At 33.8% G+C, this 14,354-nt stretch overlaps 1 protein-coding gene across 1 annotated transcript in view; it reads left to right on the top strand.

Moving 5' to 3' along the window:
* The window catches only part of EPHA5 (EPH receptor A5), a 351,895-nt gene that overhangs the window by 13,725 nt on the left and 323,816 nt on the right, over positions 1–14,354 (top strand). Inside the window, exon 2 of the mRNA XM_033214556.1 lies at positions 14,014–14,078. Coding sequence (XP_033070447.1) covers positions 14,014–14,078 — 65 coding nt within the window. The remainder of the gene's footprint in view (positions 1–14,013; positions 14,079–14,354) is intronic.

Here is a 14,354-nt window from a genome sequence, read left to right on the forward strand (position 1 = left end):
GCAGAAAAAATTGATGCTATCAATGATGTGAATAGAACAGCATTATAAGATAGATTTATGTGGAAGAAAGTTTAAAATGGGTGATAAAGGTTTTTTAAGTACAGTTTAGTTAGCATCTGGTGAGCGTTTTAAATTAACTATTTCTTCAGAAAAAAAAAGGACGTTTTCATTTACTCTAAAATAATACCAAATATATCCTAAATATCACAGGGTTAATATTAGATTCTCCTGATCTATAAGAGTTCTTTGAATTAAATTTTCCTCTAGATGGGAGGGTTCAAATTATAACTGCTATGGAGACTATTACCACACAATCACCTTTAATTTTCACAACAACCCTGTGTAATTGAAATTATTATTTCAGTTGATGGAGTAAAATTGGGTTTTGGGAAAGTTCAGTAATTTTTCACTAGGTCATATAGCACATAAATTAACAGGATAGAATCAAGTGTGTACGACTCTGGAGCTCTGGGTTGCACCCATTTGCTAGAGATTACATTTATCTAAATATACTTAGTATTATGATTTGTATTTTATTTATGCTTACCATCTTTCAAGGAAGGAATAATGTTTTATAAAAAGAGTATACTTCGGCCAGACACTGTGGTTCACGCTTATAATCCCAGCACTTTTAGAGGCCAAGGCAAGTATATTGCTTGAGCCCAGGAGTTTGAGACCAGCCTGGGCAACATGACATAATTCTGTTTCTACAAAATATACAAAAACTTAGCCGGACATGGTGGCGTACACCTGTAGTCCCAGCTACTCAGGTGGCTGAGGTAGTAAAATAACTTGAGCCCTTGGAAGTTGAGGCTTCAGTGAGCCCTCATCACTCCTCTTCATTTCATCTTGGGCAACAGAGGGAGATCCTTTCTCAAAAATTAACATACTATATATATATATATAGTTTGGGAAAATAAATGAAGATAAAAATAATATAAATATATGCACAAGGAAACATGAATATGGAATGTGAAAATATGCATATGGAAAACTCATATCAAGAAAATCCCACTATCATCAATGCTAAAGCAATTATATAGAAAAGTTAAGCATAGGCTTTCAGTTACACAGTTCTCACTTCCTGATAGAAAACCTGTCAGTTCATCAGGTAACTGACTTTTTTGTTTTTCCGACTCTGGGGTTTGAGAGAAGCTATCATAGTGGTGCTTTTGTTTGAAGGATGCCATGAATAATATTTTTAATTTTCACTGATTATCTGATGGATTCTTGTATAAGTCACTGTGGAAAACCATGCACATAAAGTTAGCAGTGGTTTTAAGGACTTTTTTTTTTTAAGCAGCAGCAGCAGTAAATTCAAAAGAAATCACTGTGGAAGCTTAATATCTAAAGCAGGTAACAGAAGAATTATTGGGTTTCCTGGCTGGTTTTTTTGTCTCCTCTTTCCCTCCATATGCTTGTACTTCTGAGACATCTTTTTAGAATCTCCAGACCGTTCTGAGCTCAGTTTAAAAACTACTGTGACAAAATATGAAAGGAATGCTGTATAGAAGATCAGTGTGATATAATCCTGACTTGTAACTTTCCATAAATCTGCCTAAAACAGAAATTATAATATCTTGTGAAGTTTACTTTAAACCAATGGTCCCTAACGCAGAGGTGCTCATTAGAACCAACCTCAGAATATTGTTAATTATGCTATGTCTGGACTCACCTAAACTTATGGAATCATAATTGATTAAAGCAAATTCTTTGGAAATGTATACTTTTGCAACCTGGAAATCTGTAGTTTTTAGAACACCCATAGATAATTCTGATCTTTATCCTTGTTAAAGAACCTTTGCTTGAACAGAAATACTTAAAGTGAGATGTGTACTGACACCGGAACCAGTCTGCAATTGTATCAATATAAAGATTGAGAGTTAGCTTTTAGAGACTGTTATTGCAATTTGACATTGCTACACAATACAGACAATACAGTTGTGTAATAGGCAGATTCACCTCATTGAGCCAAGGCATAGCTAGCTCACTTCTAACTCTAATTAAGTGAGCATAAGAATTACTTGGATCGGTAGTTGTGTGGGAACTTCTAAAGTGCAGTCGCTTGCATTTTCATCTCCACCTAATGTCCTGATTTTGTAGTTTTATAAAGAGTCAATGGATTTTTAGTTTTAAAAAAAGTACTTCTGGTGATTTGAATGTGGGTGATAGAAATACCACACTTCAAAAAAACTGTTTATTTACTTACATGTATATATCACATATGACTCATGCTTAGAAAATGCTATGTAAATGGTTTCTATTGTTAATAAAAGGGAATATGAAAGTGTTCTAAGGCTAAAGGGGATATAGATGATATTCAGGTAACACTATGTACATTAAGGAAATACAAGATGTTAGCGAATTATAAAAACAAGTATCACTGTGCAAAAGAAAAATGAATTCTAAGTGTGATTTGATGCATATTCAATGATATAATCACTGATTTAAAATATTGATCCTCAATGTATATGCTTTGATGTATGAATATATGTACATATGTATGTATATCTCGTTCATATATGTATGTGTATATACGTATATATAGCAAAGCGTATACACATACATGCACACACATATATAAATGTATATTTATATATATTTAATATATATAAATAAATATATATTAAATACATATATATCTGTAAGGGTAAATGTTTATATCGTTATATCCTATCTAATTTAGAATTTATAACAGAATATAACTATCTAAATTAGATATTATAATTTAGATAGATAACTATAATTTAGATGGGTATATATAAAAATATATTTGTATGTTTATATATAAATATATATTAAAAATAAAACAATAAAAACATATATATATTATATATATGTATCTGTAAATGTTAAATGTTAATTTATGTAATCATATCCTGAGAGTCTGATTTAAGAGATTCAGATGGATGACCTAACAGGTAATATAAATTCAAAGGAGTTTCTTTTCTCGGGGCCAAGCTATTAGAAGACCAAATGATAATCAAGATACTTCCTGTTTTATTTACTGATGCATCCCCAAGGCTTATTACAATTCTTGGCAGTTAATTAGATACTCAATAAATATTTGTTTAATGAATGAACCGTCATTGTAGGTGTTATATTCTATATAACTTGAACAAAATCTAAGGCAGTAAATTGGATTTTCTCGTTCATTGTGTATATATTATCTGTAGAATTACATTAGGTTATAAATAGAAAAAACTATCCAACAGTGGCTTACAAATTTTTTTTTTTCCAAGAAAAAAATTTGATGGTAGACGTCTGGTGGCTTGGGTTCTGTGAAGACAAAAGTTTGTGTTTTTCTTGGCCTTACTCTCATGCTCATTGTGTTATGGTTGCAAGAATGCTAATGCATCTGCCAGTATTACAACCAATTCAGAATAAGAAAAAGGGAAAGAGAAGCACCAATAGCCATGTCAGCAGCATTATTCCTTTAGTTTAATCAACAAAACTTTCCCAGAAATTGGCAAGCAGATTGCTGTCCATATCTCATTGCCAGACCTGTGTAACAAGGCTACCAGATCCAAGGGAGGCTAAGATAATAGCAACGTGGTTATCATTGTTTGCTAAGACCCCTCTGATCCATAGTCTGATATGAAGCATAACACTGATATTATGATACTAAGGAAAGGAAAAGGATATGAGTAATTAATAGGCATAAAACAATGTCTGCCACAATATCACAGAAAAAGGAAGTACTTTTATTTTACATTATTTCCTTTATTTTGTATTTTCTTTGTAACCTTTGAGAAAGGACAAATGGCCAACTACTGCAGTCATTTTGTGACCAAAAATCGATTATAGGTATTAGGTCAACTAGACAAAAGTGATTAATACAACAACAATTTTATACACTGTTAAGATATATAAACCATTGTATTTTAACAGACTAATTTTAAAATATTTTCCTGCTATCATATATGTTAGTAGTTATTTTGAGATGGATCATTAGTTCTGGGTACTAAAATGTTTGTGATCAGCCACCTAAAATCATTTGGCACAATATTTGTACTTTGTTAGTATTTTTGTCTGTATTACTTTATATTTTGACTATTTTTTAAATGATAAAACATTAACCAAATGTTAAAAAAATTTAGATAAAAATCATTATGTAGAGTTTACATTAATATTAAATTTTGACTAAACTGCAAGACTGACATATAATAATGACAAGTTGTCAGCAAAAATTTGGGTCACTTCTCATTTTATATTAGGACTATTGGGTCATCTAGTTGTCTGCTTATTTTTGGTACATGCCATCACTTTAAAATATAGTCTTTGAGTTTGTGTGACTTTCTGTCTCCTGTAATCCTTATTTATCCTCCCCTGAAGTCTGGAAAGCTGATGATTATATAGGTTGTTTTGAAGTTTGGTATAATTTGCTTAAGCATTAGAGGTAATTAAGGACTAAGGTAAGGATCCCTTCAAAACAAAGAATCAGCTTTGCTTACATTTTTAAACTCAATTTTAATATAGTAGTTTTTAGTGTACCTTTGTCTTTTTAGGGCAAATTCATATCATATTTTGTCCCCGTTAACATGCTTAAAGCAAAGTGAATAATAAAATAAAAAAATAAGAAAAGAGAGTTCATTATTACTTTATTGCTTTCTCATTTCCTTTCTGAAATCTTGTAACTTACTTTTGAAAATTTGATACTAAAATGTGGTTTTCCCAGGAAAATCGAATGTCTATTCTGTTTAGATTGATATGCCTGAAGATTTTCATCTGATATATAATAAAATAGAGTATTATGATGATGCTGGCTTCTGTAACATACGATTTTCAGTCATTGATCTCATAAAATTCATTGATACGTAGGATTAAGTGGTTCAAAAGAGTGAACCTTTGTATTTCACAAGTCAAACATTGGGGCAGGTATGATATATATACAAGAGAAAGAGCTTTGGAGTCAGATATACTTGGATTTAGATTTCAGCTATGTGCTTATTAGTTCTGGGACCTTGGGCTCTTGCCCTATTAGTGTTTTCAAACTTCCATTACCTCATCTGTAAAATGGGAAAAATAATATACTAAAAGATAATTGTCAGGATTAAGTGATATAATGTACATTAAGTACAGAAATATATAATTTTAGTTTCAGTCATTTCAGTCACTGATGTTACAGACATGAGGATTGAGGCCCTCAAAGTAAAATTATTTCCTCAAGTCACACAGTAGCAGAACCAGAACCATAGAACTAATGAGTATTCTCTATGCAATGAAGCATTCCCAAAGTGAACTGTGAATGTGCGCATTTATGTCACATAGTGAGGACAATGTTTTGTTTTTGAAGGAAACAGCCTCATATTATCTATGTATATAGTAGGGTGGAATTAAGCTGCTTTATGTGATGTAGTCTGTGATGTAAAGATTTTCAGGCTTTATATATCATCTAATGTTGGCTTTTCTTTTTAGAATAAAAACAATATGTAAGATTATACATGTTTGGTTACCATACCTGACAAGGTAGCCACCAAAAACTGTATGGTGTTGCTCTTTTCATGCAACATTGTTCTGTGAAAATAGCAGACTGTTCGTTAGTCCTAATTTAGCTGTCAGTAGACTACTGTATTAGCTCTGCCTTAACACTTCGTACAGACAACCAGTGGATAGTATCTCTGAATTCTTTTCTGCCATCTCCCTGGGTTTACACTTTTTTAGGCTATTAACAATTCAAAACACTTCGTAGACATTTCAGATTGATTTTTCCTTCCATCATAGTAATATGCTTTATGGTATGATTATTCTACTGCTTAATTTTTGAAGAGCAATGTCTATAACTTCTTTGTGGTGATGAAAAATACTTTGGGGTAAAATAAAGAAAGATGAAAATATTTTGAAATAAAAATTAAAGGCATTCATTATTTGCAGCAAACAAGCATAATATTAAGATTTAAAGGGACAATAAAAATCATCTCTTTTAGGAATCATTTCAAAGATAATGTGAAAATTTAAGTGACTAGTTTTTAAAGGGCACTAGAATTCTGTGAATGCAATTTTTGGAAGTATTAGCACGATGGAAGGAGAATAGACACTGGAACGGAGACATAGGTTTGCCTTCAAGCTCTGCCACTTACAAGTTGTATCAGTTAGTATGTCTTCCTCTTCAAATAACAGCAAATAACTTCCCCACTGGATTAAGCAACAAAATTGATTTTTCCCACATAAAAGCAATTCCTGAGAGAGGCAAGTTTCAAGTTTAGATGGATTAACAACTCTATGATATAATTTGGAACAAGATACTTCCCATCTCTTCACTCTGCCAAACTTAATCTGTAAGCTTTGCTCCCCTGCTGATTCTACTTATTTTCTCTAGATGACTGTATGTTCCAGGAAATACATCCATACCCAGCAGTATCCAAGGCAGTCAGGAGTTTTCTTTACTAATATTTTCTACCAAAATTCCCTTCCTTTGCAGATCTCCTTCACAGACCATTGGAGAGAACTGAATCAATAGTGGGACCACATAATTGAAATTGAAATAAGTTCATTTTTGCTGAAATGGGAAAATAGAGAGACAAACAAGCTTGAATAAAACTGGAGAAGAAAAACCCTGGAAGGACTTACGTTAAAATAGTAAGAGACTATTACAAGACTGAAGTAAGAGAGGGGCATGATTATATTGGTGGTTTGCAAAGATCTTTCTGGAAGCAGTATTTTGAAGAAATTGTTAAGGATCATACCTTTTTCTGCAGAGAAAGCAGTTAGGAGATTTTTCAAGTGAAAAATTATGGCAAGGATTTAATTGGACTGGACTGGCTATACTGTGGAATGAAACAGAGCAGGCAATTTAGAGGGTTATCATTGGCTGTGTTAGAATCAGTAGGATTTGGTCAGTGATTCAATGTGAGGCTAAAGGTGAGGAAAGGTTGACTCAGATATCCGGAGAGAACAACTAGTTTTTTTTTTTGTTTGTTTTGTTTGTTTGTTTGTTTGTTTGTTTTTGAGACGGAGTCTCGTTCTGTTCCCAGGCTGAAGTGCAGTGGCGCCATCTCGGCTCATTGCAAGCTCCGCCTCCCGGGTTCTTGCCATTCTCCTGTCTCAGCCTCTGGAGGAGCTGGGACTACAGGCGCCCGCCACCACGACCGGCTAATTTTATTATTATTATTATTATTATTTAGTTTTAGTAGAGACGGGGTTTCACCGTGTTAACCAGGGTGATCTCGATCTCCTGACCTGTTGATCCGCCCGCCTCAGCTTCCCAAAGTGTTGGGATTACAGGCGTGAGCCACTGCTCCCAGCCAGTACAACTAGTTATATGGCATTACACTCATTGAACTAGGGAACATGGAAACACAATTTTTATTTTTACTTCTGTATAGAGAAGATACTTTTTTCATTTAGGGACAGGCTGAATTTGGGGATGATTATATACCATAAATGTGTTAAGAACCAGCAGTCAGTTTTACAAATTTATAGGAATTTTAGGAGAGAGAGATGGACAAAATAAATGGATTTGTGTGATCATTAACATTTAGGTTGTAACTCAGAAGTTCATGAGCTCCTCTGGAAGAGTCCTTACATTGGGGCATATGCCAATATCTCCTTTAAAACCAACCATACGGCAAACAGAAAGTAAACATATGAGCCCTTCTCTATCCTTAATAGGCTGATTCAATATGCATGGACTGGCACCAAGAGTCAGTTCTTTTAAAAATCTCCTTTTAAATTTTGATGTTAAGTTTTAATCAAGAATTATTGGTGTAGTGTGAGAAGCGAAGGAAATCTACAAAAATGAGGCACTGATAAAAATCGAGGTTTGAAGGGATGGTACAGTAAGAATAGCTTATAAAGGAAAGAGGAAGTAGCTAGAGAGGTAGAAGAAAACCACAGAAATCTGTAGTCACTGAGGATGAAAAGTGAGATTGTTTGTCTATCATGGTCATGACCGAATGCTGCCAAAAGATAAGGCAAATTAGGAGCTTAGAGCTACACAGTTATCACTAGTGAATTTAGTAACAGAAATTTTGGTAGAATAATGGGGGTTGAAGTCAGATTGTAATGGATTAGGTCAGGAATGAGGAAGATGTGAGGAAATGATAGGTGTGTTGACAATTCATTCAATAATATGAGTTATGAAAAGGACAGAAATAGGGCATTCACTGTGTCCCAACTCGCAGGACAGTCGAACGGGCCCTGGAAGGGGGAGTGAGAATGGAGGACACAAGAAAACACGAGAAATGGAGACAAGACAAACAGCCTGATCAAGTCTCGTTTATTGAATGCAGGGTCATGCCTTATATAGGCTGGCAGAGGAAGAGGCTGGGCCAGGGCGGTGACGGGGGGCCTGGTCTTCTCAAATTACAATCGCGCATGCGCCGTGGGTTTGTACTGTTCCCGGGCGCGGGATCGCGCCTGCGCCCTAGGCTGCATATCTTCCTGGGCGGGAAAATGTTTGCGCGCGCGCCGGAAAGGTTGGCGCGCGCGGGAACAGTTTAGGCGCGCCCGGGAAAAACTTAGGCGCGCGCGGGAACAGTTTAGGCGCGCGCGGGAAAAACTTAGGCGCGCGCAGGAAAAGCTTTGGGAGAGCGCGGGAAGAGTCCTCAATAAAGAACCCGGAAATGTGCCGTCTTGTCTCCGCTTTGCGGAGATCAAGCAACAGAGGTCGGCTAACTCCGGGCCTCATGGCTCCGGACACACTGGATGGGAATGTGAGGTTTACTTTTGAATATATTTTAATGAAATTTTTAGAAAATGTTTTGTGGTTAATATACAAAAGGCCTAGTTACCTAAATATAGGTTTGTCAGGTAATGTTCATGGCTCATTTGAGGTCATGGTTTACTTAGAATGAAATCAGTCTCTGGTTGTGCAGTTTTTCTAAAGCTATGTTTAGCTGCCATGGTTCATGTACAAACAGGGTAGAATCATTCTTGATTAGAGTCTTTGGATGTCTAGGGAAATAGGTGGTTGCAATGCAGTGATCTAACATTTAGGTCTTAACTGGGGGACTGACTTGACTGCAGGAAACAATAAGCAGTGCTCATGGTCTGTTACTAAGGTCTCAGTTACTGCTTTATGTATAAATTGCCTAGTAGAGCATCTGACACAGAGTAAGCATTCCACAAGTGATTTCCCCACATTTCTTCTTCTTTTTTCTAAAAAAGATTGTGCATATGGATTGCTCAGAATTGTAAAATAAATACTCCTCCATTCATTGTCTGAAAATACAGTTGGTTGTGGCTTCCTGCCTTTGAGTCAAGGGATGCCAGAAATCTACATAACACTTCTAAACCTATAACATAATTTTTCCCAAATTTACAAATCTAGTTTACCAATGGGAAACACATGTCCTCTTTCTCTGCAGTCATTTTGTAAAATGTTCTTTGTTCCCTGCAGCAGTTGTCAAATTATAAAATTTAGCCTGAAAGCGAGAAATCACATCTGTGCTGATTGGGACCATGAAGAGAGGCTGGACAGCTGTATATCTAGGGTTTGTTCCCACAGATTAGTTAAATGTGTATTGTAATTGAATCCAGTAGCTTTTCTGATATTGTTAAATGGAAGTCAATAAGCAAGCATCCATCAGAAGTCTCTAGTATGCAATGCCAAATGATTCAATGCCTTTAGAGAGTGAAGGCCATCTCATCTGCTACTAACCCAAATTATTCTCTTTTCATACTGTAGTGGAGGTTTAACTGACATTATAACTGTATTTGTTAATATGAAGATAATGGCAAAAACAGAAACAATATAAGTAAGAAGAAGCCTTCTAATTGTCTATCTTCATGTCATCAAGGATCACATATTCTCTTAAGGCTTTGCCCACTGATGGCGTATGGTGGGATCAAATGTCCTTGATCTATCTTTTGACTCTTCAAGGTCTGAAAACACTTTCATTCCAATGTGTCTGTTTCCTGGAGAATCTAATGCATTTTCCTGCTCATAGTGACTAAAGTTGGCAAGATGTTAAGGAGAAAGTAGTGGATTAAAATACCAATATCTACCAATATGTCCATCTTAATCATAATTATACAATGGTTGAGGGAAAAATCATCTTGAAATCTGTCTCTCAGTTGAATAGTATGACTCTATTTTAAAATACAAATAATAGAATGAAAACATTTTTCATAAAATTTCTGATATCTAATTAATGTCTTCTAGAGTAACTGTGGCATCAAACATTTCCTCTAATTATATTCATTAGTGGGTTCTCCTGGACAAGTTTTAATTAAGTTGTACAATAAAGATCAATATTCGTGAATTCATTGCAATTTACAACAAGCATATATACTGTTCAGAACAATTTAATTACTGTAATTATAGCACAGAAGTTATTTAGTGCCTATGCTCTATTACTGCCAAGCCCTCTTTTTAATAAATTTGGTAATGAAATTGGGAAATTAACTTCTGAATATTCACATGTATATAAATCCTATATCTAAACTTCTGTTTTTTATATAGCTATATTTTGAGTTTTTATTTTACTAGTAGGGAAAATGGAGGCATTAATTACGGTAGTGGCAAAGTGCCTTTTCATGCATATAGTCATGAATATGGAGAAATTATGAAAGTGTATATAAGAACACATTTAATAATTATATTGGTTATGTGAAAAATAATTTAGTGGTGTTATATAGTCTGATATTCTATTTTTGTTTTTATAAATAAGACTAAAATTATTTTATTACTCTAATTTTCTTAAATATAAATATTATTCTGGTTCAAACAGAAGGTCCCCAAATATGCTAACTTCTGTTAAATTTCTACTTTCACAATTATTTATCTGGTACATCGATAGATGAACAGATCATTCTACTGATGTACCATATAAAGAATTGTGAAAGTAGAAAATTTCTAGTGGCATCAATAGGTATGTAACAGGGTTTCTCAACTTTAGTACTAGTGAGATTTTGGCCAGATAATTCTTTCCTGGGGAGGCTGATGGTACATTGCAAGATGTTTCACTGCATACCTGACTTCTTCCCATTACATGCCAGAAGCAAATATTCGTCCACTAATGAACTCAGAAAATAGATAAATGCACCCAGATGTCTCCAGACATTATTATATCTCCATGTTGAGAACCACTGGTGTATGTTGATTAGCCCCACCCTCCTGATCTTCCCAAGGATCACATTATTCATTCATAAGATAAACAGCTATTCAGCTCTTCTGAACTGAGGCTAGATTCATAGGCGTGAGTCAAACATGGTGTTCTTATAAGAGAATTCTGTTCATTCAATTTTTTGAAGATAGGAATTGAGTGCTCATAGAATATTAAGTAATAATACCTAACTCTGATTTAAGAAAGGGAAGATCGGAATAGTGTCCTGAAGAAGGAATTCCTGAAATATGTTTTGAAGGACGAAGGAAACATTAGCAACTCAGAAGGTAAAAGAAAGATATGTATTTTAACATTTACACAAAAATTTTAGTTATTTTCTCTGAGAATCAAATCCCAATTTATTCTCCATTATATAAACAAAATTATAATATAATAATATGCAAATGATTGCTAAAGACACCTAATTTTACTCTCTTTTTCTCAATTTCCATTTTAGTAATGGAATGTGTAATTACCTTTTTGGGATTGTGAATTTTATGAAATCATTTGTTTCCAGACGGACATCAATTTTAGACAGTAGTGGGAAGATACGTACATGTATTTCTTGTGGATTTCCTAGTCTACATACAAAGAAAATTATTTGAACACTTCACTGTAAGATTATAGAGATTCCTAATGTAGTTATTCTCATATAGTCTGCAGTATATTCCAACATTGAGAACTCTCAATAAATTGTATCAACAGCCAAGTTAGTATTTTGAGGTAATTTGTTTACTCCAACACATACATATTTTCCAGAAAAAAAAAAAAAAAAGTAAAAATGGTAATTTAGTTTAAACCTAATTCAAGTGCGGCTAACTGAATCTTGAAAAGTTATCTGAAATTCTGCTGATAATAATGAATATTTCATATTAGTAACAGGTCTACAAGGCACGCTGTGTTTCTCACGGTAGGCTGGTTATGAATTCCTGGAATTCCTATGCACATCAGTTTGCTGCCAAAGGATTAAGTTCCATTTGATTGCCATCATGGTAGCACCCTTAGTTTGCTGATTTGCTCTACTTTATCTCATCTACAGATATGCTGCTGCTCAATATGAAAGGTGAATCAAATGAATCATTAAGATGAATAAACATAACAATTTAGGTTCTGAAACCCCTTGGTATTTAGTCATGTCTAGACACAGCCCTAGTGTCCCAGAAAAACTAAAATGAGGACAAGGACATTTAAGTTGAATGTAGCCTTATTCCCATGGAAACCAAAAAAGACAACAATAGAACAAAAGGAAGAGTATGGATCTATCTGAAAAATTAGATGTAGTGAGGGGCAGGATTTGCAAAGTCAGTGGGTATTAGAGCAGTTTTTGTTTGTTTGATTTTTAAGAATGGTTTTTCAATTAGGTCACCATTCTTTTAAGAAATTAATAATTCCACAAATTAATTATTATTCATTAAAACCAGTATGATTTAAGTAGGTGAAAAGTGATACAAACATTGTATTGCATGCATTTTTAATAGTTAATGAGCTCAGAAAATAGATGAATGAAGTATATTTAGCAACAACAACATATATGTGTATGTATAGGTAATATTTAGTATATTTGTTTTTCTACAGATTTTAAGTTATTGATTTATTTTAATGTTACTAATATTATCATATACTTTCAATGTGGTTTATAAAATATGTATGTTCCAAAACGTTCTTTTGTCTCATGAGTTTTTGCTACTGTGAAATAAATGGTGCATAATAATAGTAAAATGTACATAAATTTCTCTAAGATGTAGAAAATTTCCTCAGTCATAATAATTTTATATTATCTTAAAAAGTATAACAACACATCCCAGCCTATCAACTGTTATTTCTTTAATACTCCAGGCTTACACTTACACATAGAATCATCCTTTTAGAACTAGTGGCATTTCAAGATACTGGCTTTTGAATATAGCTTAAGGAAGCCTCGATACCTCTACATAGGAATAACTCAAGTGTTTCCCTTTCAGGTTCATATTTCAGGCTCATTCAAAGTTGTTCTGTTGCACAGCAGGCCAGGTAGAACCATGTGGGATAGGTATAACAGGTTGGAGAAATGATGATCTGTGATCCAGGGCTAAAGTATTTTGAATAGACAGTAACTGATAAGCTACTTTGATTTCTCAGAGTCAGTATATAACACCATATTCATGATGTGTATGAGTGTGTATGTGTGTGCATGTGTGTCTGTGTGTGTACATACTCATAAATGGATTCCTTTTGTAATGATGGTACTCAAACTTCCATCCTGGAGTTCAATATCTTAGTATTCCCATGTATAATGTATCTGACAGTTCTACATGAAACACTCTTTTTAGATTATGGTCGTATCTAAGAAGAAGGTATCTCTGGGAATGCAATGGATTCTTAAGTATAGAAACTATCTCAAGAACTGCAACAATTTCCTTGTCTTGGTTAAGGGTGTGTAGATTTATTTCTTAATTAAACTTGCAATTTAGATTACAGATTTCTGTTAATATCACAAAAAATGTTATAAGCTTGGGAATAGTTTATTGCTGTTTAATGTAAATTATTTGTTAATTGCTTCATAACAGCTTTCCGGAAGAAAATAAAATACATTTAGCTAGAATTTTATGGCTGCAGCTTAATCCCAAAACCTAGAGCTTTTTACAAGGCAGCATGAACCTTTCATTTTTGTGGGTTTACTTTTGTTCCTTTTTTTTTCCTTATGAGTTTTTTTTTTTAATTTATTATTGTTTTGCAAGAAAATAAAATAGGGTAATGATTTGCTTTCAGATTATTTTGTTGTGATTGTTCTTCAAATGTTTATTTAAAATCATTTGTTCTCTTGCATCAATATATTTTCTTTAAATTATACCCATTGTATTCATCATAATGAACACTTAATTTCAGTTATATAAACAACATGCAATTTTAATAACACTATTAAGATAGAGATACAATATTCATGATACTATACATTTCACTGAGTTTTGTATTCTTTTCTTTTCAGTGAATTTATTGGATTCACGCACTGTCATGGGGGACCTGGGATGGATTGCTTTTCCAAAAAATGGGGTAAGTTTTATGAAAGTTTTTCTAAAACTTAAGCTATGTGCGTAAGCATCTTGATACTTGCAACACAGGAGTGAATATGTACTAGATGCATATGTTGTTGAGATAGGAGGTGCTATGTGTGTGTTGGATGGGATGGTGGGACTTCAAATAACTCTGACCAAAAAAAGGAACACTAGGGAAGGACTTTCAGTGACTAAAGAGTAAATATATTATTTCCTCTCTGAGTATTGTTCCACAAAGAAATGTGAAGTTTCCTTCAGCATTTAGGAAAAGTTC

The sequence above is a fragment of the Trachypithecus francoisi genome, unplaced genomic scaffold (genome assembly GCF_009764315.1).
Source record: "Trachypithecus francoisi isolate TF-2019V2 unplaced genomic scaffold, Tfra_2.0 Lachesis_group1, whole genome shotgun sequence".
Classification (NCBI taxonomy): domain Eukaryota; kingdom Metazoa; phylum Chordata; class Mammalia; order Primates; family Cercopithecidae; genus Trachypithecus; species Trachypithecus francoisi.